The sequence below is a fragment of the Athene noctua genome, chromosome 4, assembly GCF_965140245.1.
Source record: "Athene noctua chromosome 4, bAthNoc1.hap1.1, whole genome shotgun sequence".
NCBI lineage: Eukaryota > Metazoa > Chordata > Aves > Strigiformes > Strigidae > Athene > Athene noctua.
In genome coordinates, this window is record NC_134040.1 from 19,043,635 (window position 1) to 19,069,702 (window position 26,068).

Genomic DNA, 26,068 nt, shown 5'->3' on the forward strand with positions numbered 1-26,068 from the left:
ACTCAGGGAGAAAAGGAGAGTTTACAGCCTTTGGAGGAAGGGGCTAGCTACTCACAGTGATTACAAAGATGCTGTGAGGCTATTCAGGGCGGAAATCTGGACGTCTAAAGCCCAGCTGGAAATTAATTTGGCTTCAGCAATCAAAGACAACAAGAAATGTTCCTGTAAGTATGTCAACAGCAAAAGAAAGACCAGAGAGAGTCTCCATCCCCTGCTACACACAGAAGGAAACATGATAACAAGTGATGACGGGAAGGCTGAGGTGCTTAATGCCTTCTTTGCCTCTATCTGTAATAGCAAGACTAGTTGTACTGAGGGAATCCAGCCTCCTCAGCCAGAAGACAGAGACTGGGAGAGCACCCCCCACCCCACCCCCAATCCAGGAAGAGACAGTCAGTGACCTGCTGCATCACACAGACACACACCAGTCTATGGGACCAGATGGGATACACCTGAGGGTGCTGAAGGAGCTGGCTGGGGTGCTCGCCAGGCCGCTTTCCATCATTTACCAGCAGTCCTGGCTGACGGGGAGGTCCCGACAGATTGGAAATTGGCCCGTGTGACGCCCATCTGTAAGAAGGGTCGGAAGGATGATCTGGGAAATTACAGGCCTGTCAGCTTGACGTCAGTGCCCGGGAAACTGATGGAGCAGCTCATCCTGAGTACCATCACACAACACATGAGGGACAACCAGATGCTCAGGCCCAGTTAGCATGGGTTTATGAAAGGCAGGTCCTGCCTGACAAACCTGATCTCCTTCTACAACAGGGCGACCTGCTTATTGGATGAAGGAAAGGCTGTGGATGTTGTTTACCTTGACTTTAGTAAGGCCTTTGACACCACTTCCCACAGCATTCTCCTGGCAAAACTGGCTGCTCGAGGCTTTGATGGGCACACGCTTTGCTGGGTAAAAAACTGTCTGGATGGCCGGGCCCAAAGCGTTGTGGTGAACGGAGTTAAATCCAGTTGGTGGCCAGTCACGAGTGGTGTCCCCCAGGGCTCGGTGTTGGGGCCACTCCTGTTTCACATCTTTATTGATGATCTAGACGAGGGGATCGAGTGCACCCTCAGTCAGTTTGCAGATGACACCCAGCTGGGTGGGAGTGTTGATCTGCTCGAGGGTAGGGAGGCTCTGCAGAGAGACCTGGACAGGCTGAAGCCATGGGCTGAGGCCAACTGGAGGAGTTTCAATAAAGGCAAATGCCGGGGGCTGCCCTTGGGCCACAACAACCCCCAGCAGCGCTACAGGCTTGGGGAGGAGTGGCTGGAGAGCTGCCAGTCAGAGAGGGACCTGGGGTGTTGATTGACAGCTGGCTGAACAGGAGCCAGCAGTGTGCCCAGGTGGCCAAGAAGGCCAATGGCATCCTGGCTTGTGTCAGCAATAGCGTGGCCAGCAGGGACAGGGAAGGGATCTTACCCCTGTATTCGGCACTGGTGAGGCCGCCCCTCGATTCCTGTGTTCAGTTTTGGGCCCCTCACTACAAAAAGGACATTGAATGACTCGAGCGTGTCCAGAGAAGGGCAATGGAGCTGGTGAAGGCTCTGGAGCACCGGTCGTACAAGGAGCGGCTGAGGGAACTGGGGGTGTTTAGTCTGGAGAAGAGGAGGCTGAGGGGAGACCTCATTGCCCTCTACAGCTCCCTGAAAGGAGGCTGCAGAGAGCTGGGGATGAGTCTCTTCAGCCTAGTAACAAGCGATAGGACAAGAAGGAATGGCCTCAAGTTGCACCAGGGAAGGTTTAGACTGGATATTAGGAAGCATTTCTTTCCAGAAGGGGTTGTTAGGTGTTGGAATGGGCTGCCCAGGGAGGTGGTGGAGTCCCCATCCCTGGAGGTGTTTAAGAGTCAGGCTGACATAGCGATTAGGGATATGGTGTAGTTGGGAACTCTCAGTGCTAGGTTAACGGTTGGACTGGATGATCTTCAAGGTCCTTTCCAATGTAGTTAATTCTGTGATTCTGTGATTCTCCAGAGACTGCCCTCTTGATGTGAAGTACAAGCTGCTGGGGTTATGGGAAGTCAGCTTTCCTTAGGGCCTTCTGCCTCCCTCAACACCATGCAAATTAATGTAGGTTGAGGTAGTGTTTACTTTTAATATTCATTGCTTTGCTCTTCCTACTTCATGTATTTACATTCATTTTAGGTTAATTAACATTAACCTCACAATCTTTTAGTAAAGTGAGAAGTGTTGAGAAATCTGTGTTCCCCTTGCAGGACAAAACCTCCCTGTCACAGAAAAACCTCATCAGGGCTGAGCTATCTTTTTCTGATTTCTTGGCACTAAACCATTTTACCTTGTATGTCAATCTTGGAAACCTTTATTTGTCACAGCCCAAAATATTGTTTTGAATTAAACTGAGTGATAGTCTTGGGTCTCCCACCTGAAATGCCATCTTGACCCCAAGGAACCAAGTATACCTAAACTCAAAACTGTGTACTTCACAGATTCAGACCTGATATTAGCAAGTAAAGTCTCTGGTCTTACTTCAATATGTTAATTTCATATGAAGTGAAATAATTTTAACAAGAAAAAAAACTCTGCAACCTTTAAACCCTGTGTCTGTTAATGCATTTTCAGATAATTAAAAAAACCCCAAAGACTATTGAGAGATTCATTCATTCATGTATCCAGTCACCAGTGTAATTACTTAAGTATGGCCTAGCAGATAAATTCCCACTTTAACTGAAAAATGTAAATTTGTTGACTTCAGTTTATATTTAGGATTTTAATAGTCATATTTTCTATAATCTACTGAGACTTCTGTTGTGCAACAGAATATACACTGCAAACCATCTTCAGGGAAAAAACATATTAGAGAGGTATAATTACTGTAAATTGAATTTTAAATAGCTTTCCATTCTCTTGGCATTTATTTCTGAAAAACAAGTGAAATATTTCTAATTATTTTCTGTATATTTACAGAAAACACAAAGGTTAACACAAAGGTTTTTTATTATTGGTTGCCCATACATGATACAGTATATTACTCTTTTTGTATGATGCTATATGAAAAAAAATGTCTAGCTGAAGAATCTTTTCCTTCTAGTACCTTTTCATGAAAAAAAAAAAATCAGAGGTCTTTTTCAGGGTTGTTTGTTCAGGCAATTCTGGTGTGAAATTTTGCCTTCAAAACCACAGCAGGATGAGGTACACTAGTCTTTTAATTGCAGCCTTTTAATGTGATTCCCCTCTACCCCACCCCCTTAAATCCTGAATATGAATCATGTTAGACAAAAGCTTAACTTTTTTAATAAAATACCTTTTCTTTTCAGGGATCTGATATCGTAACTAGTAGGCTAAATTGATTTTTTGACAGGTTGAGACAGGAACAGCTATTAAATAAGAATTTCTTTGAAATACACCATTTAAATATATTAAACATCAGAGACAAAAAAATGTTAGTCATTATACATCCAGGAGTATGCCTTATCGAACCATGAACCTAATATGGTTTGTTAATAACTGACAAGGAGTGTAATAATTGTTCAGTGTGTGGATTCTTATCTACAATGGGCCAGGCTGAAGAACAAGTCCAAGTTCTATTTCAGACAATCCATTGCATCAATGCAGGGGGCCTATTGATTCACCTGTATGGAGTGGTTTGCTACAAACAAGTTACTGATGTGCCTTTCTGGCATGGAAAGATTTTTACAAACTTACTTCTGCCTTTTAAAATACATTGTTTTTACTGCAACCCAGTGTCATCTCCTTTGTTACTCTTGTGGCTCTCTTGTCCTCTTTCTACTCTTCCTGTACCTTGTCCTGGATAGTCTTGAAAGTCATGTGATGAAGTGACTTACTGGATGACATTGGAACAGGACTTTTTCATGATTGCTTGGTCACCCTGAAGCTTAAAATCTTACACAACATCATTTTGTTTGCTATGAATTGTTATAATGATACATCACATTATATCTGGTTTTGCATTACATAGAAAATTGGGGCAGAGATCTACATATACAACACATGTCTTAATTTGGGGACAACTTTTAAACTTTTTTTTTTCCTTTTCAATATTCAGACATACATAAAACCAGTATTTTAAGCACAGTTGAAAATGAGAAGTCTCAGCTGTACACAATATTTTGGCAATACATTCAAAGATTTAAGTGTCCAGTCTGGCTGCTTAACTAGACAGTTAAATATGATGATCTCACCCTGTTATTAGTATGCAAGGATATGCAAATACAGATAATTAATTGGGGTTTGAAGATACTTTGGCTAATGTGAAGAACAAAGAATAGACTTTGGCTCCTGTACCTCTCAGAAAATGGCGAAAGTCAACACAGGCACCTACAGAACAGCACAAAACCTACACAAAACAGTTAAAGTCTCAGTGGCCCCACAGAAATTAAAGGATTACTGATGTGAGCTGTTACTCTTCCAAGGAGATTCAGCTCTTCTGCTCTTTCCACTGATTATTTTTCCTGAAGTTTTGAGGAAAACTACATGAGGCTTTCACATTTGTTTGTGATGTCTTTATGTACTGTTAAGCCTGTGTGCCATTGTGTAGAGGCTATGTAGGATGGTGAGAGGAAGGGGATAGATTCTGATGGTCTCGGTGGTTTTTGCTGAAATCTCTGAAACAGCTTTATTAAGAAAACTAAAAATTCTGTTACTAGTATACAACAACATCTGTTACTGATGAGTGACTTATCTGGGTTTGATACTTTTCTGTCCTGCTAAAAATCTAAATTTTTACTGTATTTTACTAAAGTTAAATGAAGAAAAAGCATTTTTTTTTCATAAAATTGTAGCTCACTTGCTGCAGGTAGAGTAATGGCATTGCTGAAATTGCAGCAAATAGTGTAATGATGTGCCCCAGTAATGCAGTATTGCCACTGTTACTATGAAGATGCAAGTTTTATAGGTAGCTTGCCCCAGGATGGAGGCTCGTCAGCTTGCAGATTTGTTTCCCGTGGTTTAGATGTACCAGCAGTCTCTCAGATTTATCAGGTTTCTAAGGCTCATTGGTTTTACTTTTGTAGTGAAACTATAGCTTTATACAGGCAGCAGAAACAAGCAGTTATTCTATTTAGAAGTAGGTATTTATGACTCTAACATGATGATGCAATGGAGAGAAGAACTTTTTGCCTCATACCCAGCAGAGGCCTTGAGCAGCAGAGAGACAAGATGCAGCGCAGAGGAGAGCAGGTGTGGGATGAGAGGGGATGGGGCGCAGGCTGGCACTGGAGACCTCACATCTATAAAGAACTCACCCATGGTCAGTTAAAGAAATGCAGGTGTTAGAGCTGGGCAACACTGGTTTTAGGGGTAACAAAGAGAACAAAGAAATAGTATCTAACACATGTAAAAGTCACCACCTATAATATGTTTGGGTGTAATGTGGAGATACAAATCAATGGAGGAAAAAAAAAAAAAGGTGTAAAAACATGTTAGCAAACATGTAGAAATGACCGCAGGTGAATCCTAGAGTGAGGAAGTAAAAAGCACCAACATCCTGTTCATCTCAGGGAAGGACTCCAGATGCCAACAGCTCACTGCAGTCCCCACCTCCTCCTCCAAATGATGCCACTGCCCTAAAAGCCCAGAGGAGCAGCAGAAAGGTGAGTATTAGCACTAGAAAAAGGGGTAGAAACTAAGAATTGAGTATGTATCAATTTTAACTACATTAATATTCTTTCTTTTCTCTATTAGGTCTGGACTAATAAAGATTAGTCTTTTAAGATTACATTTTTTCTCTCAATACGTTTTAGCTTTACTTTTAGAAAATGTGTGCTTTCTCTTTGCCCATAAACAATTCTGAGTGTAAAAATAGGAAAGATAATTTTTTTATTATTAAGTGCAGTAAAGGTGTAATAAATCACATGCAGAGAATTATTTTCACCAGCCAGGGTAATTAAAAAATGTAATATCTGAAACTGTAATTGTTAGTCTGGTTTAAAAGCTTGGATATAGAAATAATCACTAGGCAGGTCAACCCTTTTAGCCTTTTGTTCTTACCTATTGAGTGTGCCTACTTGTTAAGGATTTCAGTGATGGTAATCCACCCTGAATGCTGCTCTTTATCTTCTAGGTCTTTATGCAAAATAAAACTAATTGGGAGACGTTTTGTTCCTACCAATTAAGTGTGTGGGGTTTTTAAATACAAGTGAAAAGAAAGAGCTATGAACAGTCCCAGGGAAACATGCAAATCTCAGGAGCTGTGGGAGAAGATGAAGAGGCAGGATTGAAGAGTTGTAGGAGAATATGGAGGATTGAATGGTAAAAGCAAGAGGAAGAACAAAGAGGAAAATAATTCAAATTAAAAGAAAATCCAAGGTTCAAGGCAAAAAACTTATACATTTTTCTGTTACCTTCATTGCGTTAAAAGATAATGAAGATAAAGAAATTCATGAAACCCCTGGAAATTAATTAATTGAAATTAAGGTTAGCGAAAAAAGACCTCATTTAAGTAGAGAAACCCCATAGAAGTCAAAGGGGTTCTGCCATCAATAGTAAAGGGTACCTGTAGTGCCTTCTACAGTTTTTATTCCTACTGTGGAGGGTTCTATGGAATAAAAGATAATGTGGAAGATTGTGTAGAAAATTTAAAAAGAAATAACCTCCTCAGAGAAACGTGGTTTTCAAAGGTACCCAAACACAGGCCGTAACTTCATAATAGAAGACTGATTTGTAGATATCATTGCATTTCATTCAGACATATATATACCCTAAAATGTGTCTAGACATTAAGAAAGTATCCCATGAGTTCAGACAGAGCTTGAGACAGCAATCTTGTTAACTGAACAGCAGGCTCTTTTGTCAGACTTAGGAAATAACAAACATAACTCACTGTTCACTGTAGTACTAATTACATCTGTCAAGTACTCACCTCCCTGTGGAAAGAACTGAGAGTAAATATCTTTGAAGGTTTCTTCATTGACAACACCACTGGGGCATTCCTGAAAAAAAGTGAAAGAGAAGAAATGAATACCATCCAACATGATCCAGTCAAATCATATGTTCATGAGACCGTACAAAACATGTATGTGTCTCCAAGAGTTTGACTTGTCTGATTTTGCGCTTTCAACAAAATATTTATGCTCAATTAAATATTTATCACTTTGAAGCATCTTCCTGAAGAGTTCTTATGGGACAAAATTTCTTCTATGCCATACATCTCAACTTCAGTCTTGATACCTGAGTGACAGACGTGAGCAGTGACCACTCTGCTGCAGTGTGTGGAGCTATTGGTGTGGCTGTGGGCCATGTGTGGTCACTCCTGCATCTGCAAGCAGCATTTGCATGGTGTGGAAACCAAGCAGGAACGTAAACTGCATTTGCAGTTAGATATTACTAACAGAACGTGCAGTCATATTCTACCTAAAAGCTATATTTAATGAATTCCAAAGACCCTGCCACAGAAGTCCTTATTCAAACTCTGCAGATCCTTCTGTCTCTTTACATCTTTTTCATAAACTGAAATATGTAAGAAAGAATAAGCAGAAAGTGTCAGAGCAGAGTGATTATGAAAAACTGAAACAAAGTGAAGGAGAAGAAAAAAGATTAGAGCAGTAACTTTACAAAAATGACTTCTGAAAAGCAGAAGGAATACTGTATTTTTTACTAAGTCACACATAAACATCAAATACCAGTCAGTTGATGTCTAGTCCTGAATTTGCCGCACTAAGCAGATGACTTTGGGCAATGCACTTAATTCCTTTATGCCTTAATTCCTTCTTTAACACAGAGGGTGAAAAAAGCCTGGCAAGCTCTTTAAAAGGGAAATATTTCTAGAAACAAAGTAAAGTAAGAAAAGACAAATTAAGTGTTAATGTTCATACATCTATTTTTGTCTACTGCTATGCTATTTGGACTGATAGCTCAAATTTATGTGCTCCTAGTCTGAAACTGGGGAAAGGAAATAGCTTTAAATGAAGATAAAGGACAGTGTAACATCTTTTACCAGTGTAATAACAGCTTTTCCTGTGAGGGAAAATGATATTTTTATTAGATTAAATAAGGAAGACTGAGATCTGAGATATTCATAGTTCTGACAGCTTCTGCTAAGAAATAGTGTAATCTTGCTAATGGAGAGATGAATGCATCACCTGAAAAACAATCATATCAGATTATTTTGATTTATGTCACTTATCCTCAGCCAAAATCAGCTCTTCACCATAACTAAGCATGTACAAACACATAGTAAAAAAAAAAAAAGTTCTGTTTAATCAGAACAGACAGACAAACAGTGGTCATGGGGACAAAAGTATGAAATTATTTGTTCCTTGACACAGAGGCTGTCACCAATGGAGGGAGAATTAGAGCAGAGCTCTCTGTAAGATCAGATATATACTGACTGCTGGGCCACACTGCCTTTCAAACCAAAGCCTTTGGGGAATGAGAGGAACAGTGAAACGGATCTAGCATCTCTACCCTTCATCAGGTAAGGAGCAATCCATTAATTGAGGTGTCATCTCCCTGCCTGTATATGTATTTGGGTGTGAGGGCATTCTAAAACCTCTCTCTCTGCTCTACCAGCTTCCTAAAAAGACTGTATTCAGATGGTCTAGTGTCTCTGTGGGCCCTAGCAGGTTTACTATGCTGCTTGTCTTTTTTTGCCTTCTGGATTTGTACAAGTGCATGCAAAAGAGCAGTATTTTTATTTGTATTTGAAGCACAATAAAGAAAACATCAGTGAAGTGTTCATTGATATAACATTATAGTTATTCAATGTAGAAAATGTAGCAAAGGTATTTGGAAGTTCCTCTTCCAAGCATACATTAGTTTATACTCTACATCATTCCCAGACTTCCCCAAGAAAGAATAAAGCAGCCTTCCCCCTGAGATGGGTAGCAGAGTGAAAGGGCAATGCAGTATTTTAGAATTTAAAAAGAGAAGCCGTGGTTTCTTTCTATTCTGCATGTAATTTCTTTTCAAACAAAAGGCTAGGCACGTTTTGGTTGAAATAAAAGGAAAACCTGTGTATTTGAATTTGTACAACTCAGAGTTTGCTTTTTTTTTATTTTTTCTGAGAAGCTTAATAAATAATGAATGACAATGTGCATTTAAGTTCATCTAATTATGGCTTATTAACATGCAAAGCAATTTTTCTACCTTTTCCTTGGATGAGAAAGACTTTCAAACTATGCTCATTTTGCCAAGAGTGTTCTCCCCTTTTTTACAGGAAATTCCATCAACTTGAACTGTGTCAGTCCTTAGACAAAAGCTGTGAAGAATAAGACTCCCATCTCCTGTCTGCATTTAAATGTTGTGATGTTAGAGGAGATTAAAGGTGCTCTAGAAAAAATGGTCTAATTTATTCTCTGTTAGTTCAAAATAAGTTAACAGCCTGTTTTTAGAGAAATACATGATTTCCTCATTTAAAAGTGGTACCTTTCTCTGCCACTTAATGAACTTCAGTTTCACCATATTGTTTGAAAGAAACTTTGCTTGAAAAGGCAATCTACTTTCACAGAATTACGTATTAGTAGAGCCAGGAATGACCTTTTGAGTTTAACGAGATAGACCCTCTGTATTTTCCTTTGCTCTTTACCACAGTATTACCAGTAACACCTTACCTTTTCCATCCTTGGAGGTCTGTATTAATGGTATCTTAAGGACATTAATTAGAAATCTATGATGCTGGCCAACTACTGTTATCAGAAACATCAGTTCAAACTTTTCTTTCTTTATCTTGGATCTTTCCTCCAAGACTCTACAAGACAGTGAACACTTCTGTTCTTAAATAATTTTCATCTAAATACATATGTAGCCAACATCATTTACCTCTAAGACTGCTCTTCTCTTGACTCATAAATCTGGCTTTATTGTGTTTATCAGGAGATTTCTCTAGTTCAGTGGAAGAGATTTATTATTGTAATTGTTAAGTATTTGTTAAGTAAGTCCCATGGCTTTATGTCAGGTTATTGCTAAGTCCCTCCATTGTACCAACTATAATTAAAAAAATCTTTCTAACCTTTCATTAAACTCTTACAAAAGAGAGGAAAATAATTAAATAGTTTGAAAGAAACATGTGAGGCTTATTTAAACCATTTCCTATATTCTTTTTTCCTCCAGCTGTATATAATTTATTTTGTTACAGAAAATTTCTGCTTGACGGTCTTTTTAAATTGAATTAATGATGTATTATATTTTCCTTCTGGAGTATAAAAAGGAGGAAAAGTTAATCTTGAACTGTTTTTCCTGAGTCCAGTGCTCCCTCCTTTAAGGAGAAAATAATATAAACCCATAGAAAGAAGAGACAGAGAATAATAAATATGACTCTGCCTTTTGATGATCTCTCTTGCTTGCAGTATTACTGCTGGGAAATTACAATTCTAGTACATAGTCTTCTGAACCGCTCCAAAACCTGTAAATTATTTACAAGTTTCATGCTGTCTAAGCTGTCTTTTCTTCAGTATTTCTGAGAATACTGCAATAGGTGGATTCTTCTTTACTACCTAATCAACACCCTTTTTAGACAAGAGGCAAACCCAAAAAGACACAAAAAAGGAGAAATAGTGAAATGTAGGAAAGAGAATGCAGAGGAAACAAACTCAAATCCCAGACTTTTGTCTGCATAACAAACAATTTTGTATGATAAATAAATCTGCATTAGGAGCTTTGTCAATTTAAAATGTATTTTAATTATAGGCTTTTGCATGACAGGTTCTCCATCCCATGCATTATCTGCTGTCAGTTTTCATTCTGCTTCATTTTAGATATATGTTCACGTCCGTTGACTTAATTATCTCTAACTGATATTTTCTCTTTTTGCATGTACTTCTATTCTAACTGAAAATTTAAATTTTCCATAAAACAAAAAATTTAATGGAAGAACATGTATGTAATTTTGAGATAGCATGCATATACTTTAAAGCTAATTCTACCAAAAGTTCCACAACCAAAACCCATGGTGGCTTTTCATAGCCCAGTCCAGTTCCTAATTTTTCATTTGAGTATAATAGGGCTTTGATCAAAACAGCATGAGAATTTAAAAAATGGCCTTGATTTAATATCTTAATCTAGGCAAAATTAATAACAAAATCTGGGCCAACAGGCACCTCATGAAGCTCAACAAGAATAGCAATGTTCTGTGTCTGGAAAGAAATCATCCTTTGCCCTAGTAACAGCTGTGAAGTGTCTGGCTGCCAAAAAGGACGTGGGGTCACAGTGGATGTCAAGCTGAGTATGAGCCAACAAAGAATTCTTACCACAAATAAGATAAACCACTTCCTGTGACAAGGCCAGCAGGCTGACGGTTATTCTTTCCCTCTACTCGGGACAGTCTTGGAGCCCTCCCAGGGATGTGGAGGAACTGAAGAAGAAGGCCATGAAGACTACTAGGCATGAGAGCACATGGTCAACAAAGACAGACTGTGAGAGCTGGTCTTGTTTAGTCTAGACCATCACTAAGAGATGAGCTAATCGCAGCCCACCTGAAGGGCACTAACAGCTAAAGGAACCAAATTCTTCGTAGGGACAGACAATTTAACAAAGTTCAGTGGCCACAGTCTGAGGTTTGTGAGCTCATCTTAGACAACAGGAAAAACTTTTTCACTCTTCTGGCTACCCTAAACTGTGGTGATGCTTGAGACAGCCCTTAATTTCAGTGAAAATTTGTACTGTTAAACAGTCTTAGAAAGTTGTCTGTGTATGTGGCAGAGCTTTTCTAAGGGATGAGATGAGAAACTTTGTTTGATAAGTGGACCTTTATAATTTGCCATTACAAACAGGAACCAGGACAGAAGGGTGTGGGTTAAAGACTTGAGACAATAGGTTCTGAAGCTTATGTTTCTTCAGTCTTTAATGATTTTAAGATTTATGAAAATTAACTTTTAACTTTATGCACTCCCTAATTCTGCATACCTAAAGTTGATTTAAATTTGCTGTATCTAATGTTTGTTCTGATGTATGCAATTGAAACTTAGGCCTTCTTATGACTTTCATATTTGTAGAAAACTGAGCTAAATTATAATTATGCAATTCACATGGGTTGCAACATCAAATTAATTTCTCCCATTAAGAAGTATAATTAGTGTTTTTGGACTAAACATTTAGCTTTCTCCAGAAAAAAACACATGGTTTTGGTGTTTAATCAGTGCACATTGATGTGTATTTAGCCTATATTGGCCTCCCATGGGAAGACAACAGTAGCTATGTAGTAAAATTACTCAGCAAAATTATCAGCAAACCATTAGTCAACATTTTATCAGATAGAAGGATTTTTTAAGTGTGGCTACAGTAATGTATTATATTGGCAAATTTTATACTTGAAATGTACAGTGTTTTGTCTAGGCTTACGGAAAAATTAAGTGCAAGGGAAATCAGAAATCTGAAAATTCATTTGATAGTATTTAAGCACTACATAAATTATCTGGAACAAGTACAGTGATACTCAGTTCACAAATTACTCCTATCTTGACCCTCCTCCAAAACAAAGTGTGAAAAGTAGCACACATAAGAAATTAAGATGCAAACAGTCCCTCCAAGGATGGAAAAGATAAGGACTTTGGTGAAACATCTCTAACATGATCTCACTATGACTTGGAAGAAGGAGAAACACCGGATAAATCTCACTCTGAAAGGGCCCCTTTGTACCCTGACACAGAAGCTGACACATCGATATCAGCATAACAATCACCCTGAAGACTTTTGCCAGAACGGTATTGATAAGCATTGTACTGCAGCAGCTGAGCCAAGCAGGTATTTGTTGTACAGATACAACACCAGATCCAAAACTAACTAGACTTATAAACCTTACCAACTGCCACTTTCAAAACCTAAATCTAGATCTCTGACCCTCAATAGCGTCTGTATGTTTTGCCAATTTACTTCAGATAACAATGTTTCGCCTCCCAGTGCTGGTGTTCAGGCAGTGGCTCTGTAGCCATAGGTTCATTGCAACCAGGAGGGTAAGTATTTACAAAAGCAGAAGGGTGCACGGATGGGAGGATTAGAGACAAACAGAAAAATTTCTCTCAAACAAGCAGTGTCACAGTAAAAAAAATGGTTTTAGTTTGTTGAAATGATGAATATGACTCTAAGCGCTGTTAGGATTAAGCTGCTGGGTCATTAAAAATGCATACATCTCAGTTCAGATGTGATAATTGGCTGAGCAGGGGTGGTAAAGTTATACTGCACAAAGTTAAAGTTGCAAAATAAAAACAAAAACTGGAAGCGACATAAAAGCCAAAGAACAATGGCATGGTGATGGTAATTTCAATGTCAAGGTTTCTGAGGCATTTAATTTTCCTTCCTACAGCTGCAAATCCACAACAGCTTGTTTCAAATGCCTCCTCTGGCTGCCTGCTGTTTAACGGAATATCCCAGCTTGCCCCTGACACAGGGTAGCCCAATCAAGCTCTTTTTCCCAGATTTGCCAATCTATTGGGTTCCTCTGGAGCTGCTTGGTTCCGCAGAAGGATGGATCTTGTTCCCAGTCATTTCTGTGCTCCTTTGCCTCCACTCCCCAGAGCCTCTTGCCAGTTCCTCTGGCTGCTGCCTTACTCCTGCCTGTCTTTTTTTCTCTTCACCCTTGCAATAGGGCACCAGGCCCTGTTTCACATAGTCTCTGTTTCCTAGTTCTTGGAAGAACTGGTCTATCAAACCCCCTCTGAATCTGCACATCACAATCTAATCTTTTCTTCCTTTTCAGAAGATCATTCACAGATAAACTTTAATCAGGTTATACCCAAATATTACCCCATTTGTCAGACATAATAGTCCAAGATCAAACGAAGAAGGTATCAGATAGATGCAAGTTTCCAGTCAGACAGATCCAAAATCCCACTTCACTTTTGAGAACGAGCACATTCTGTGAAAAGCATGAAATAATATCTTTCCTAATATTCTGCATTCTCACTTTGTGTCAGATGCCTTGTTTCTGTAGCATAAGCCAGAGAAAGGATGCAGAGAAGTCTTTCCTGGCCCAGGTGCCAACAGCTTGGGGAACTGATATCCAGGAGCAGCTACTGGGCATCTGAGGCCTGTGTCTGAGCCCAGTTGCTGGAGTGATCCACGCTGTACATATATGTGTGTATATATATATGTATTCTCACTAGTGGACCTTTACCCTGCTCAGCCACAGAGGGGAGCAGGATGAGGCTGTTGGGGCTGCCTGTGTTTGTGTGACTGCTCTGTGCATCTATGTGAACTGTGTGGCTGGCCATGTATATAGGTATATATGTGATGTATATGTGTGCTCTATGTGCATGTGCCTACTAGGAATATATGTTCAGCCTCACTTGGATGGATCTGAGGGCATGGCAACAGCCTCTTGTCCCTCATGCTGCTGAATCTAGCCTGATGTTTCACCTAAGAAATGTAATTATTTAATTTATTTTAGCTAATACATTTATATAATTCAATACATTAATTCATCAGCATTGTACTCACTTTACTTGGGAATATCTTTAACATTAAAGATGTATTTACCAAATGCCAACAGGGCTAAGCTCAATTTTTGACCAGCCTTGGAGCTGCATGCAGAGAATAAATAAGTTAGTAATTTATTGTAAGTTAAACAAACAAATCAATTTGTAATTTTGTAACTCATTTCTCTGTAGTAAATATAAACCTACTTACCCTTGATATATGCATTGGGAATAGATTTCATTGCCTATTTATTTTTGAGTGGTAGTGTGATTAACTTTATGTCCTGAAAGTACTCTTAGAATACAGAGTTCACTTTTGATGCTTTTTTTTTTTTCCAGTAAAAAAGCAGAGCATATATCAGAAGTGATCTTTGTGAAAAGGGGCTGGGTGGCATTGGTGGAATTCAGATCACATTGGCCAGTGTAGGAGAAACACCAAGAGCAGAGAAAAAATCCTGCAGCAGCTAATAATAAAAGTGAAATTATTTTAGCCTGAAATCAAAATAGATGATGCAAACAAAATCGGGTTTCTGGGGGAAAAGATGGTTCTGATGTCATTAAAGGAAAAGCAAATGCAGTCTGAAAAATATCTCAAAAGATATGCTTAAAAGAGATGCCATGCACTAGCCTGTAAAGCAGCCTCAAAAAAAAAAAAATCAGAGAAACCCTCTCTCTTGAAATATTTGAAGTGTGGCTGAACAAAGCACTAAAAATTAAGACTGGGAAAACTAACCCAGTTAGTTATAGTTCAAAAGATCTTTTTTCTTTTCTCATTAATACAGATTTTTAAAAATCCCAAACATATTTATGGTCCTTTTTCTTTTCCTTAGCTCTAAATAATTCTAGAAGAAGAAATAACAGAAGATGATGTGGGGAGAGGAGAGCAGCTGCTTTCCTGTCATAGTTAGTTCCCCCCAAGAGGGCAACAAATTTACAGAGAGTGAACTATAAGCAATTTATTGTCCATTAGGTGTTGGTAAGATTTCAAGGGATTGTTTCTGCTATGAATTAGAAGAAAAAAATTCCATGTCATTGTAATCTATTACAGACAGTAATTTCTCTGAACAGCTTATTTGAACTGTCATCTGGACTGCTGTATTGTCAGTATTTGGGCTCCTGCTTTTTAACACCTCTTTTCGAAATTTGACTGACAAAAAACATTTAATTTTCTTGGTATGGATTTATTATTCAACAGATCAAATGGGAGCTTTGAGGAAGGTTTCAGGAAATCATTGCATGTATGAGATAATTGCAACAACTAGAGAAGAGATCCCTAATCTGGATCTTTTGATAGGCAATTATATTATTCTCCCACCTCTGTGTTCCTCTTGAGCTTTGCTGTTTGCCTACTATAGAAGCCAGTTTGTTAAAGGACTGGGAAGATGACTGGCAGGACAGTGTCTCAAACTACTCACAGGGGATGACAACAGGTATCGTTGTGTCTTTACACCTATCATTCTGGGGTCTGGTCAGGCCTATGATATAATGGAACAAGTCTAGACTTTATCTGTCTGTCTTCTGAAAAGCTGCTGAGCGAGCTGCTGTTATTTACCAAGAATTGTGCAGAGATAGGAAGATAAGCAGAGGCAGGCTGCAGTGGAAGCGATGGGTAAAAGAAAATTTTGAACACCTGTGTGTTGGATGCCTGGTCATCAGTAATGGCAACCAAACTGGCTCAAAGGAAAAGTGTTTGTTCTGAGGGTGATCTGTGCAGATGAAACCATAAAAGTGAGGTTTCATAACATCATAACATCTCAAATTAAAGACATAAAACACAGGAAAAATAACAAGGTGTCATTTCTTTCCTTCTGCTAGACAGGGGAGCCCCTCCAGTTTTACAACCTTTTATACTGGTTTAGTAGCTGGGTTACCAGCTACTCTAGCCAATGAACAGAGCTGCCTTCTTCATGCCACCTACCCACTACTAGAATATAATTTTTTTCTGAGAGAGAAGATAACTCCTCAAACAACTCAGAAACATGAATATTTTACTCAAATCTATTTTCATATTCCCTTAAGTAACTGAAACCTTTTGCTAACTTTTCTAACATTTAAAAATTATATTCTGTATTTATTTTAACTAATGAATTGTTAATATTGTACTGATAAACAAAGAACTTTCAAGCTAATGTGGATCTGGGTATACCAGAGAAACCAGAAATGGACTAAATCAGGGATTTTTTTCCCTGTTTGAGCAAAATTCATGCTCCATAATTATGCTATGTCTATTTCCAGTAGAACACATACAAAATATAGGACAAAAGTGTACTTAAAACACAGTTATAGCTGAAAGAATTTAATATATTTTTTGTTCTAAAAAGCTTCCTGGAGTAAAATGAAGATTAATTAGTACATTAGTAGAAGCCTTTCTTACTTTGTAGGAGAGCTGAGTGTCCCAGTACATTAATATGTGTAAGACACATGAATATACTCAAAGAGTAGGAATTTTAAAAGCTCAAAATACAAGGTAGCGTGGGGTGGTTTTAATTTTTATTTATTACACTGCTTGAAATTATTCTTATGAAAAATTTAATTTTAAGGCCAGCATTAATATTCTTTTCATCTGTGGGATATTATCCCCACTACGTACAACAATATATATTATATATATGAATGAGTATGTTTATAATTACCTATTTCTAGCTTGATGGATTTTCACTCATTTTCTTTAATGAATAACCTGTGTTCAATTCAATTACACTGAAAACCGCTGGTGTTTTTAATTTCAATTATCAGCTCTACTTTTCATGTTATCAGGAAGGGGACAGCTATTAATCTAACCTCCCTGTCTATTGAAACTGAAATAGTTCTTGTTTTGTTGTTTTGGGTTTTTTTTCTGATTTTGTTTCTCATCTTAGTCTTCTCAGGAGTGGGCTATAAAAAAAAGATTTCACAGCACCTTTTCTTTGTTGAAAGAGTTCTTGGTTTACATTTTTTAGAGTAACTTCCGTGCAATCATACAGAAAGGTGCTGTAACCAAACAGTGATGAATGATGAAACATGTTGATCCGAGGTATATCTCAGATCAGACTTGATGACTTCAAGAGGGACAGAATTTATTGTTGTAACAACCTGCTATTGTTTTCAGTTATGGCAGAATTAAGCCTTATAGATCAGAACATAAAATAACATAACATAACATACCGTAGTCTTGTATATTCATATATACTTGTGAGCCCTGAGAGCTAGTAATGGAGGTGAAGAAGTATTTTCTCTATTCCTTGAAGAAGCCGTCTGGGATGAAAGGCATACAGAATAATACCAAAGGAAGATGTTTATTGTGAAATGGTTAGGGATGGTCATCTCAGATAGTCTTTTGTCCCTACTCTAAAGCCTTCCTATGAATTTGCCTATTCATGGTTACAAGTTTAAACCATAAACAGTTTTTGAAGGAGAACCTAGAACAAGAGGAGACATCCCCAAATGGAGTGCACAAAATACTGGGTCTAAAGGGATATCCTTCCTTTAGATCTTTCTTCCCTTATCTAAAGCAAGTAGAATTATTTCAGCTAAAGGCTCACAAAGACAACACATTATCATTTCTGTCACAGAAGCTGTAGACTCATTTTATAGATACAGTCTACATTTCTAGGAACATTGTGGAAGTCAGTGGATTTGATAGCACAAGTCTCCATTGACATGCACTGGTGAAATACCCATAAGAACTTTCAAGCCTTGTCTCATCCGGTAAAACACAAAACTTCTTGCTTCTATTTAGCCACCTGTAGAAGAGTTACAGTAATGCTTCACAGTGGCACAGAAAAGATATACAAGATTGTGAGCCTCCCACTGGAAGATACTCTAATGAACAAAAGCTTCTTCCCACTCCCTACTTGCTGTGGCAGTTTCAGAGGAAAACAAGCAGAAATAAAGGACCTGGCTCACATCCAGCATGAGTGCCTTCACACAGTAAATAACAATCAACACTCCGGCTGCTGCCAGGATGCAGCAGGCGAGGTGCCAGCAATGCTTTTAATCAGCACAGTTCTTTGTGTAGCAATGCCCACTAACTAGTGTAATTTTTAGTTTCCTATTATTAGCACTGGCAGTAAAACAACAGTAAACATGATGACTAAAGATTTGAACTTAAAAGCTTACCCCAACGCTTGACACACCAAACTTTATGGATGAGTCCCCGGCATCTGAAAGGTGCTTACTATTTCTGCCCTTACTACAGGAAGGCATTTTTAAATCCTGACTTCACAAACAGGCGGGAGCTATAATTAAACTAAATGTAGCAGAACCCATGCTTCAGATACTGAGCGGTGGAGTTTGCTGTAAACACTATGGCAAAGACAAGGTACTCAGCCTCTTGGGAGAAGTTGTATCTAGGCGAGCACTGCTTCTGTGACTTGCCTTTCACATGTTCTTGTCTGAGTGATTTTGATAATGTCCCTTCAAATTGACTGAAATCTGTGTTGGTTTTGGCTGGGATAGTTAATTTACTTCATAGTAGCTAGTACAGGGCTATGTTTTGGATCTGTGCTGAAAACAGTGTTCATAATGCTGGGGGTTTTCGTTACTGCTGAGCAGTGCTTAGACAGAGCCAAGGCCTTTTCTGCTTCCCACCCCACCTCACCAGAGAGTAGGCTGGGGGTGCACAAGAAGTTAGGAGGGGACACAGCCAGGACAGCTGACTCCAACTGACCAAAGGGATATTCCATACCATATGATGTCATGCTCTGCATATGAAGTTGGGGGAAGAAGAAGAACGGGGGGGACATTCAGAGTGATGGCGTTTGTCTTCCCAAGTAACATGCGATGGAGCCCTGCTTTCCTAGAGATGACTGAACACCCACCTACTGATGGGCAGTGGTGAATCAATTCCTTGTTTTGCTTTGTTTGTGTGCAGGGCTTTTGCTTTGCCTGTTATACTGTCTTTATTTCAACTCATGAGTTTTCTCACTTTTACTCTTCTGATTCTCCCCTCCATCCCACAGGTGGAGAGGAGTATCAGTGGCTGTGTGGTGCTTAGTTGCCATCTGTGGTTAAACCATGTCAAATCCTAGATGAGAGAAGGATGAATACCTCCTTGCTGGCAAGTGCTGGTCACTCAGGTGCACTCACTTAGACCCACAGAAGTGATTCACTTGAGTAGAAGAAAGTACATGACCAGTCCCTAACAGCAATATTTGAGTATAGGTCAATTTCCTACTTTAAAATCATGGAGGCCTTTATTTTGTTTTTCTTACACAAGGGAGTTAGAATTTAGAAGATTGGTTGGTGCTTTTGTTTTTCCTAGAAGCTCCTTGTACCCTTAAAGAGTGGAAGATTCCCTGAGAAGGAAACTGTACTAACAACCTTCTGCTAAATGTTAGCAGACTTGCACCATTATGATTACTAATATTTTATAGCCATATCTGAAAATGAGAAAGCCTGAATTTAGTGCAAGGTATTTATGAAGAAACATCAGTGTGTCAGGGGTGAAAAAAAAGAACTACATTCTGTCTAAAATGCTGATCTGATTTTTTGTGTGTTTGTCAGTCAAATGGATGTTGATGCTAAGTACTGACACCAAATCAAATTTTAATTTTAATCATGAAGTAAGAACCTTGTGAGTTTTGTATTCCTGGGACACAAGTATGCATGAAAGACACTCAGCCTGAAAGCATTTTTCATAGTGGTGGTTCATTGTTTCTTTCAAAGATGTGCAATGGTAAAGGCAGACAGATCAATATTTGGTTAGTGCTAAATATGATGAAAAGCACCAAGGAATTTCAGCTCCTACAGAATCCCATCAGCTCACAGAAAAGGTGAAGAGGATAAAAGTCAATGGGGAGCACGTTAGAAACTGGAAATCAAACATGTACTCATTATTTATATTTTATATACTAATACATTTATCCTTTAACAAAGGTTTTTGCTTTCTCCACTACTAACAGCACATTCTCTCAGGAGAAGGGCCCCAGCATTGCAAATGTAAGAACAAGAGTGCTTACGTCCATAAATATTTATAAAACTGAGCCTGGCATTAGCATAAATAGGACTTGATTCACCAAGTACAGTTGTGAAAATCAGAAGCAATTGAAGCAATAAAGTGTATGAAGCTGCTGTGAGTGAGAGAGATGTGGTGCATGGGAAGAAATGCTTCTTCCCCATTCACACAGTGAAGGCAATGGGCCTCATCCCAGAGGCTCTCTGACATTCAGTGTCTTGCACAGGCTCCCCTCAAAACCTCACTGTCCCATCTGTGCTCGTCCAGCCTGTCAGCACACCACACCGACATCTCCTTTATTCTGTTGCTCAAAGGGCTCCCCAGTGCATGGGTCCATGATATGGAGAAAATACTTGACCACTAGAGCTCTACTGTTTATGGTGATCATGGAAGGGCCAGAGTGGGCTTCCTGGCAATACTGTGGGCCATAAATCTAAATGTCTTTGAGAAGGAGGAGTGAACAGTTCTATAAGACAGGGGAGGATGTACCATTGCTAATTATAAATGAGGTACTTTCTATAATTCAGTAAAAGACATGAGAAAAGCACCAGAATGGAACCTGAAGTTTAGTCAGGAATATGAACTGTAACTTTTTTTAGCACAGCAAAAAATTTAAATAAACTACATAAATCTCCTTTAGAGTCTTATGAAGCTTTCCTGGTTTCATATGTGGATATTTAATACATTGCTTTTGGCAGCATATCTAAAATTCGTAGCATAAGTCAAATCATTGGAACTAAATACTGAGATAAACCTAAATAAATGGTGGCTGATATTTGCTGGCATATTTTTGTGAAAACATGAATGCCATAGAGAAATGAAAAAGAAGCAGAAGACATTTCCCAGTTAATACAGATAACAAGAAAGGAAAAAGATAACTAGAGAATCAGACACATCTGAAAAAGTTATCTATCATACAAGGTAGGCCCAAGAAAGAGACTTAATTTCTCTTGTATCATTCCTTACAGAGATTCACTGAGGTTGAAATTGCTGGGCATAAAACTTCTTGCAAAACCTGCTAAGTTTATGGCACATAAAATTTGTCTTTTTTCCGTAACTGCAGCTTCTGCGAACAGAAGAAGAAAAGAAGGCGGTTATAACTTGGGCTTCATTACAGGGAATAGTTCTACATCTCTTGTTCAGTGAGGCAGATGCTATATGACTTGATTTATTTACTTTCAACACTACTGGAAATGCAGTGGATTGTTACCTTCCAAAAATCAGATTTAGGGTGGTTGTTTGATCAAGTGTGAGGGATAAGACTCAAATCTGGAGAATTATACTTAGAAATAAGAAACAGAAAAAATAATTGATCCCTGTGCATAAGCTTCTAGCTTGTTCATGGACTGGTTAGTGTTGAGACAGTTAACAGAAAAGGGATGGGCTTCAGTCTTAGGATCCTAGTTAGGTCTTCACTGGAAAATGAAGCTTAAAACTTCTTAGACTGCCCTGAGGTTTCCCAAAAGATGTTACTCCCAGGAACTCTAAATGCAGAAGGCAATGACAAAATGGAGAAAGGCACCTCATTTGCAGAGCAAAACCTGAAACTTCCAGTCCTTCAGGTCCTCTGTTGAAAAATGAAAGCTCTGAAGAGGCCTGACATGCTCCAGATTCAATGGTGGGGATATCTTCATTGGGATGCATACTATTTCATGGCTTACTAATGTAGGAGGAAAGAAAAAAATATTGTAAAGAAACCAGAAAAAGGATCAGATTTTTCCAGCTGAGGGCAACAGGGATGGTACTTGCTTATCTACTGGTAAAAAAAATAGTAATTAGAATACATTTTGGTTTTGCCTCATGGGAATATCTTCCTCTGGGACTTGACTGGAAGATTTTAGAGCAAATTACTACTAAATTACAGTTGTCTGACAAACTGAAGGAATGTGCAGTTCTTTTCAACACAGACAATTGGTGGTGGGCAAATTGGTGGTGGACAGATCATCTCAACAAAACTGTAATTGCCACATTTTTATCTAGAGGTCTGGTATCCTTGAGAGGCCATTCTTATAGTGGGTGAAAAAGAAGGTCAAAAAATCTTCATGACATTTGGGCATGTTCTATTAAAATCAATTAAGTTTTGCAACTGACTTTGAGAGGAAGAATTTTTAGCTTAGAAGATTAACAGTATAAATGCAGGAACTAAATGTTACAAGTATCCAGAACTGGAGAATCTATGTAGTTAAAAACTGGTAAATTTTCCATTACTCCCTGGTGGCAAGTTGAATGAAATTTTGCATCTGCTTTTATATTAAAGTTCTCTGTTGTTTTATGTTGTGTCAGTCTTCTTTCTCATCTTGCTCTGGAGGAAGGTAACAAACATGGCCTGTTTCAAAACTTTGTTAATAGCAATGAATGACCCATTGTACTGTGATTTTTACTTGGAAGTCATTACCAGGACACGGAGAAACACTGACAGAGATCTTATGCCCTAAAAACTTAGGAAAGAGTTGAGAAAAGAATATGAGAGGAACTGAATTGTTCAGAAGGACAATATGGCAGTTAGTTACTGAACCTGGATTTCCTGCCTATTGATCCAAATTTGGTAGCCTTCCTGTGCACCTAGATCCAGTGCTTAGTGCTGGCATTTTTAATCACAAGCACAATGATGTGTCTGTTGCTCTGAAACCTATAATTGCTGGTAGTGTGCCAGAGACAAAGACTGCTATATCCAGCTACTGGGGGCTTACTTATAAAAATTATTCTTGACACTTCTTTTTGTGAGGCCACAGTGAAGCTGACCACAGTGTCAGAGACACATAAATGGAGCAAGTGAATAATTGTTAGAAATACCATTTAGAAGTGCTTCCTAGATAAGTGGTTTTTCAGGCATGAGGTTACCGTTATTTCCCCTTAATGGATACAGAGATTGGTCATGGAGGGGTAAATGGTCTCACTCAAGTGTACTGCTCACAGAACACACATTTCACTCCTATTGCTGAGGAATTCGGTGTTCATTTTTCTCTCCTGTAAAGATGAACTTTGCTATCTCCAGCTCCTGGGAAAGTTCAGTTTCCCACAGCCACCAGCCCCCCTACTGGTGCTCCCCAATTTGTTCCCAGGGCATGTCTGAGGACATTTTGATCAAAGGCTGAGAAGCAATCTCTCAGTCAGGGACACTCTAAAAGGCTGTCAGACCACAGACACTAAATTAGGCAGTTGTCAATATGGAGCCTGTGTGGACAGCAAAGCACTAGTATAATGCTCTTGCAAGCCAGAAGGCTTTTTAGTGTGACAGTTAAAGCTTTTAAAGGTGTGTGGCAGTTAATAAGCCAGACAGAGAGCCAAAAGTCGAGGGTCTTTAGACTTCTAGTTTCATGCTGTGTTTACTGAATCATGCTGTCTTCTGAGTTATTGGCTCAAATTTCTTCTCTTATACTCACCATATCTAAAGTCCTTTAAGTATCTTTCACAATGGAATTGACTGGGTTGAGTAAATTCCCTTACTTGAAAGTTAACATGAGAATCATTCACATAACTGGAGTGAAGAGCAACTGTGCAAATGTCCAGCTGAAGAATATGGGCTCTGTTAGATACTGGATTTTAGACCAAAGGTAAATGCAGGTTGGCCCAAGACTTGTAATGAACTTCCACAGCACTGAAAGACTTGACCTTGACGCTTTGTCACTTGTGATTTGCTGTTTTATTTGAAGATATACAAGTGATTATTTTGAGCACAAATGTAGAGCTAAAGACACTTCTAATCAGAAATTAATTATGTTGAAATCAAGAAAGGACTTTTGACAGTTTCACTTCTTTCTGACAAAACCTACAGATTGCTGATTTTGTTTAAAATGATCAGAAGTTTAAACAAGAAAAGTTATAAAGATTCAAAATTACATGGAAATTCCTGGGATCCAGATCCTTGAGTCCAGCACAAGCAAGATTTTGTCTCGAAAGTTTTGAAGTAATCAGGACCTAAATGGTCTGCACCATCCAGAAGTATCAACAGAAGATGTATTTGTTCCCTTTCCTCTCATTTTTCAGGCTTATGATACCCACTTGAAAATATGCATGTCCAATTTGCATCCCTGAATTTCAGTGTAACAGGGAGATAACAGTACAGGATTTAACACAGAATGATATTCGATATAAAAACTCTTTAGAAGCAAGAAAACCAATAGCAAGAAATCCAAGGAGAGGGATTTTTTGAACACTGTTTTCTCAACTGATTAATCGGCTCACTAAAGCATTTTATGCTAAGCTGTGTGTTATAATGTGCAGTGTTTATAGAAGTTACAGTTAGTATTCAACTCACCTCATGAAGGGGACAGGTAGAAGAAAGGAGAAGAGGTGTCTACTCACTAAATTTTTAAATTACAACATGATCAGTGGTGCATTGCACCGAGTTTTACTTCTCTAATGTTAGTGATTACCCAGAAATGAAAATCCAACAATTTCACACAACTCAAGTACCAAGCTTTGTAATGCTTAGTCCAAATGCAGCTCACTGCAGTGAGCCAAAGAAAATATTTTGCTGATCATTCTAGTACATAAACATTTATATTTCTCAGATGTCACATACTGATGCGCATGAAAGCTCTGTGGTAGAAAACAGCTCTACCAGCAGATGAGTTACGCTGAGCAGCTGGCCGGCAGAGCAGAGGCATATTCTGTGCATCAAGTGTCAGCCTGGCATGCCTGGTTGCACGCCTTGCCCTGAGCCCCACTGAGAGCACGCCAGGGCACAGGACAGGGTAATGCCGATTTCAGATGTACAAGTACACAGAGCAATAAATTCCACAAAATACAACATTGACTTTTTTAGAGTAAAAAGCATTAAAGGTATTTGGTGCTCTGCACCGTAACTGAGTGCTTTAAATCACACTCTTTTTATGTACTGCTTAATTAGCTACTTGGCATCTACATTTTTCAGAGATAATGCAGAAGTAAGCAATCACTATTATGAAGACAGTCCTTGGTATGCTAGATGACAGTTTTTCCCTAGTGAATATGATGTGAAGTATCTCCATGAACAGCAGTAAGTCATGAGATGAACAGAAGTGCAGGGAATGAGTTCTTTATTAACTTTCAAAAAGAAGATTTCAATCTCTGCCAGCAACTGTAAGACTAACTGAAATGAGTATATCCACTGAATGCATTAAGGTCTGTAAATTTATGACGACTGACAACTATATGCTAAGTCTGTCAATCTGTACCTCCAAATTATTTTTACTTTTACATTTGAAAAGTTTCAAGTTTCTTCACTAAGTCCTGAAGGAAATATATAAAGAATGTAAACATTATTTATTGCTGTTTGTTAAAATATTTTCACATAGCCTTGTTTGAAATACAGAAAAGTTCCCTCTAAGCCCCTAGGAAATGAATACCAGTGCTTTTGAAACATAATAAAATTCTGCCTTGGTGTCCTGGTTTCAGCTGGGATAGAGTTAATGTTCTTCCTGGCAGCTGGTAGAGCAATGTGTTTTGGATTTAGTGTGAGAATAAGGTTGATAACACATTGATGTTTCAGTTGTTGCTAAGTAGTGCTTATCCTATTTAAGGATTTTTCAGTTTCTCGTGCTATGTCAGCAAGTGGATGTACATGAAGTTGGGAGGAAGCCTGTGCAGGAAAGCTGACCCAAAGTAGCCAAAGGGATATTCCACACTACAGAACATTATGCTCAGTATATAAACTGGGGGAATTGGCCAGGAGGGGCAGATTGCTGCTTGGGCATCAGTCAGTACATGGTGAGCAATTGCACTGTGCATCACTTGCCTTTTCTTGGGTTTTATTTCTCTCTCTTTGTTATATTCCTTTTCATTACTATGGCACGGTATAGACCTAACCTTCTTCATCATTAAACAAAAA

The 26,068-nt window shown here is 38.6% G+C and overlaps 1 protein-coding gene across 8 annotated transcripts in view; it reads right to left on the minus strand.

The window, feature by feature from the left end:
• The window catches only part of KCNIP4 (potassium voltage-gated channel interacting protein 4), a 433,914-nt gene that overhangs the window by 15,807 nt on the left and 392,039 nt on the right, over positions 1-26,068 (minus strand). For all 8 annotated transcript variants that reach the window (XM_074904598.1, XM_074904593.1, XM_074904597.1 and 5 more), the window contains one exon: positions 6,836-6,905. In XM_074904598.1, the coding sequence (XP_074760699.1) occupies positions 6,836-6,905 (70 nt within the window). The remainder of the gene's footprint in view (positions 1-6,835; positions 6,906-26,068) is intronic.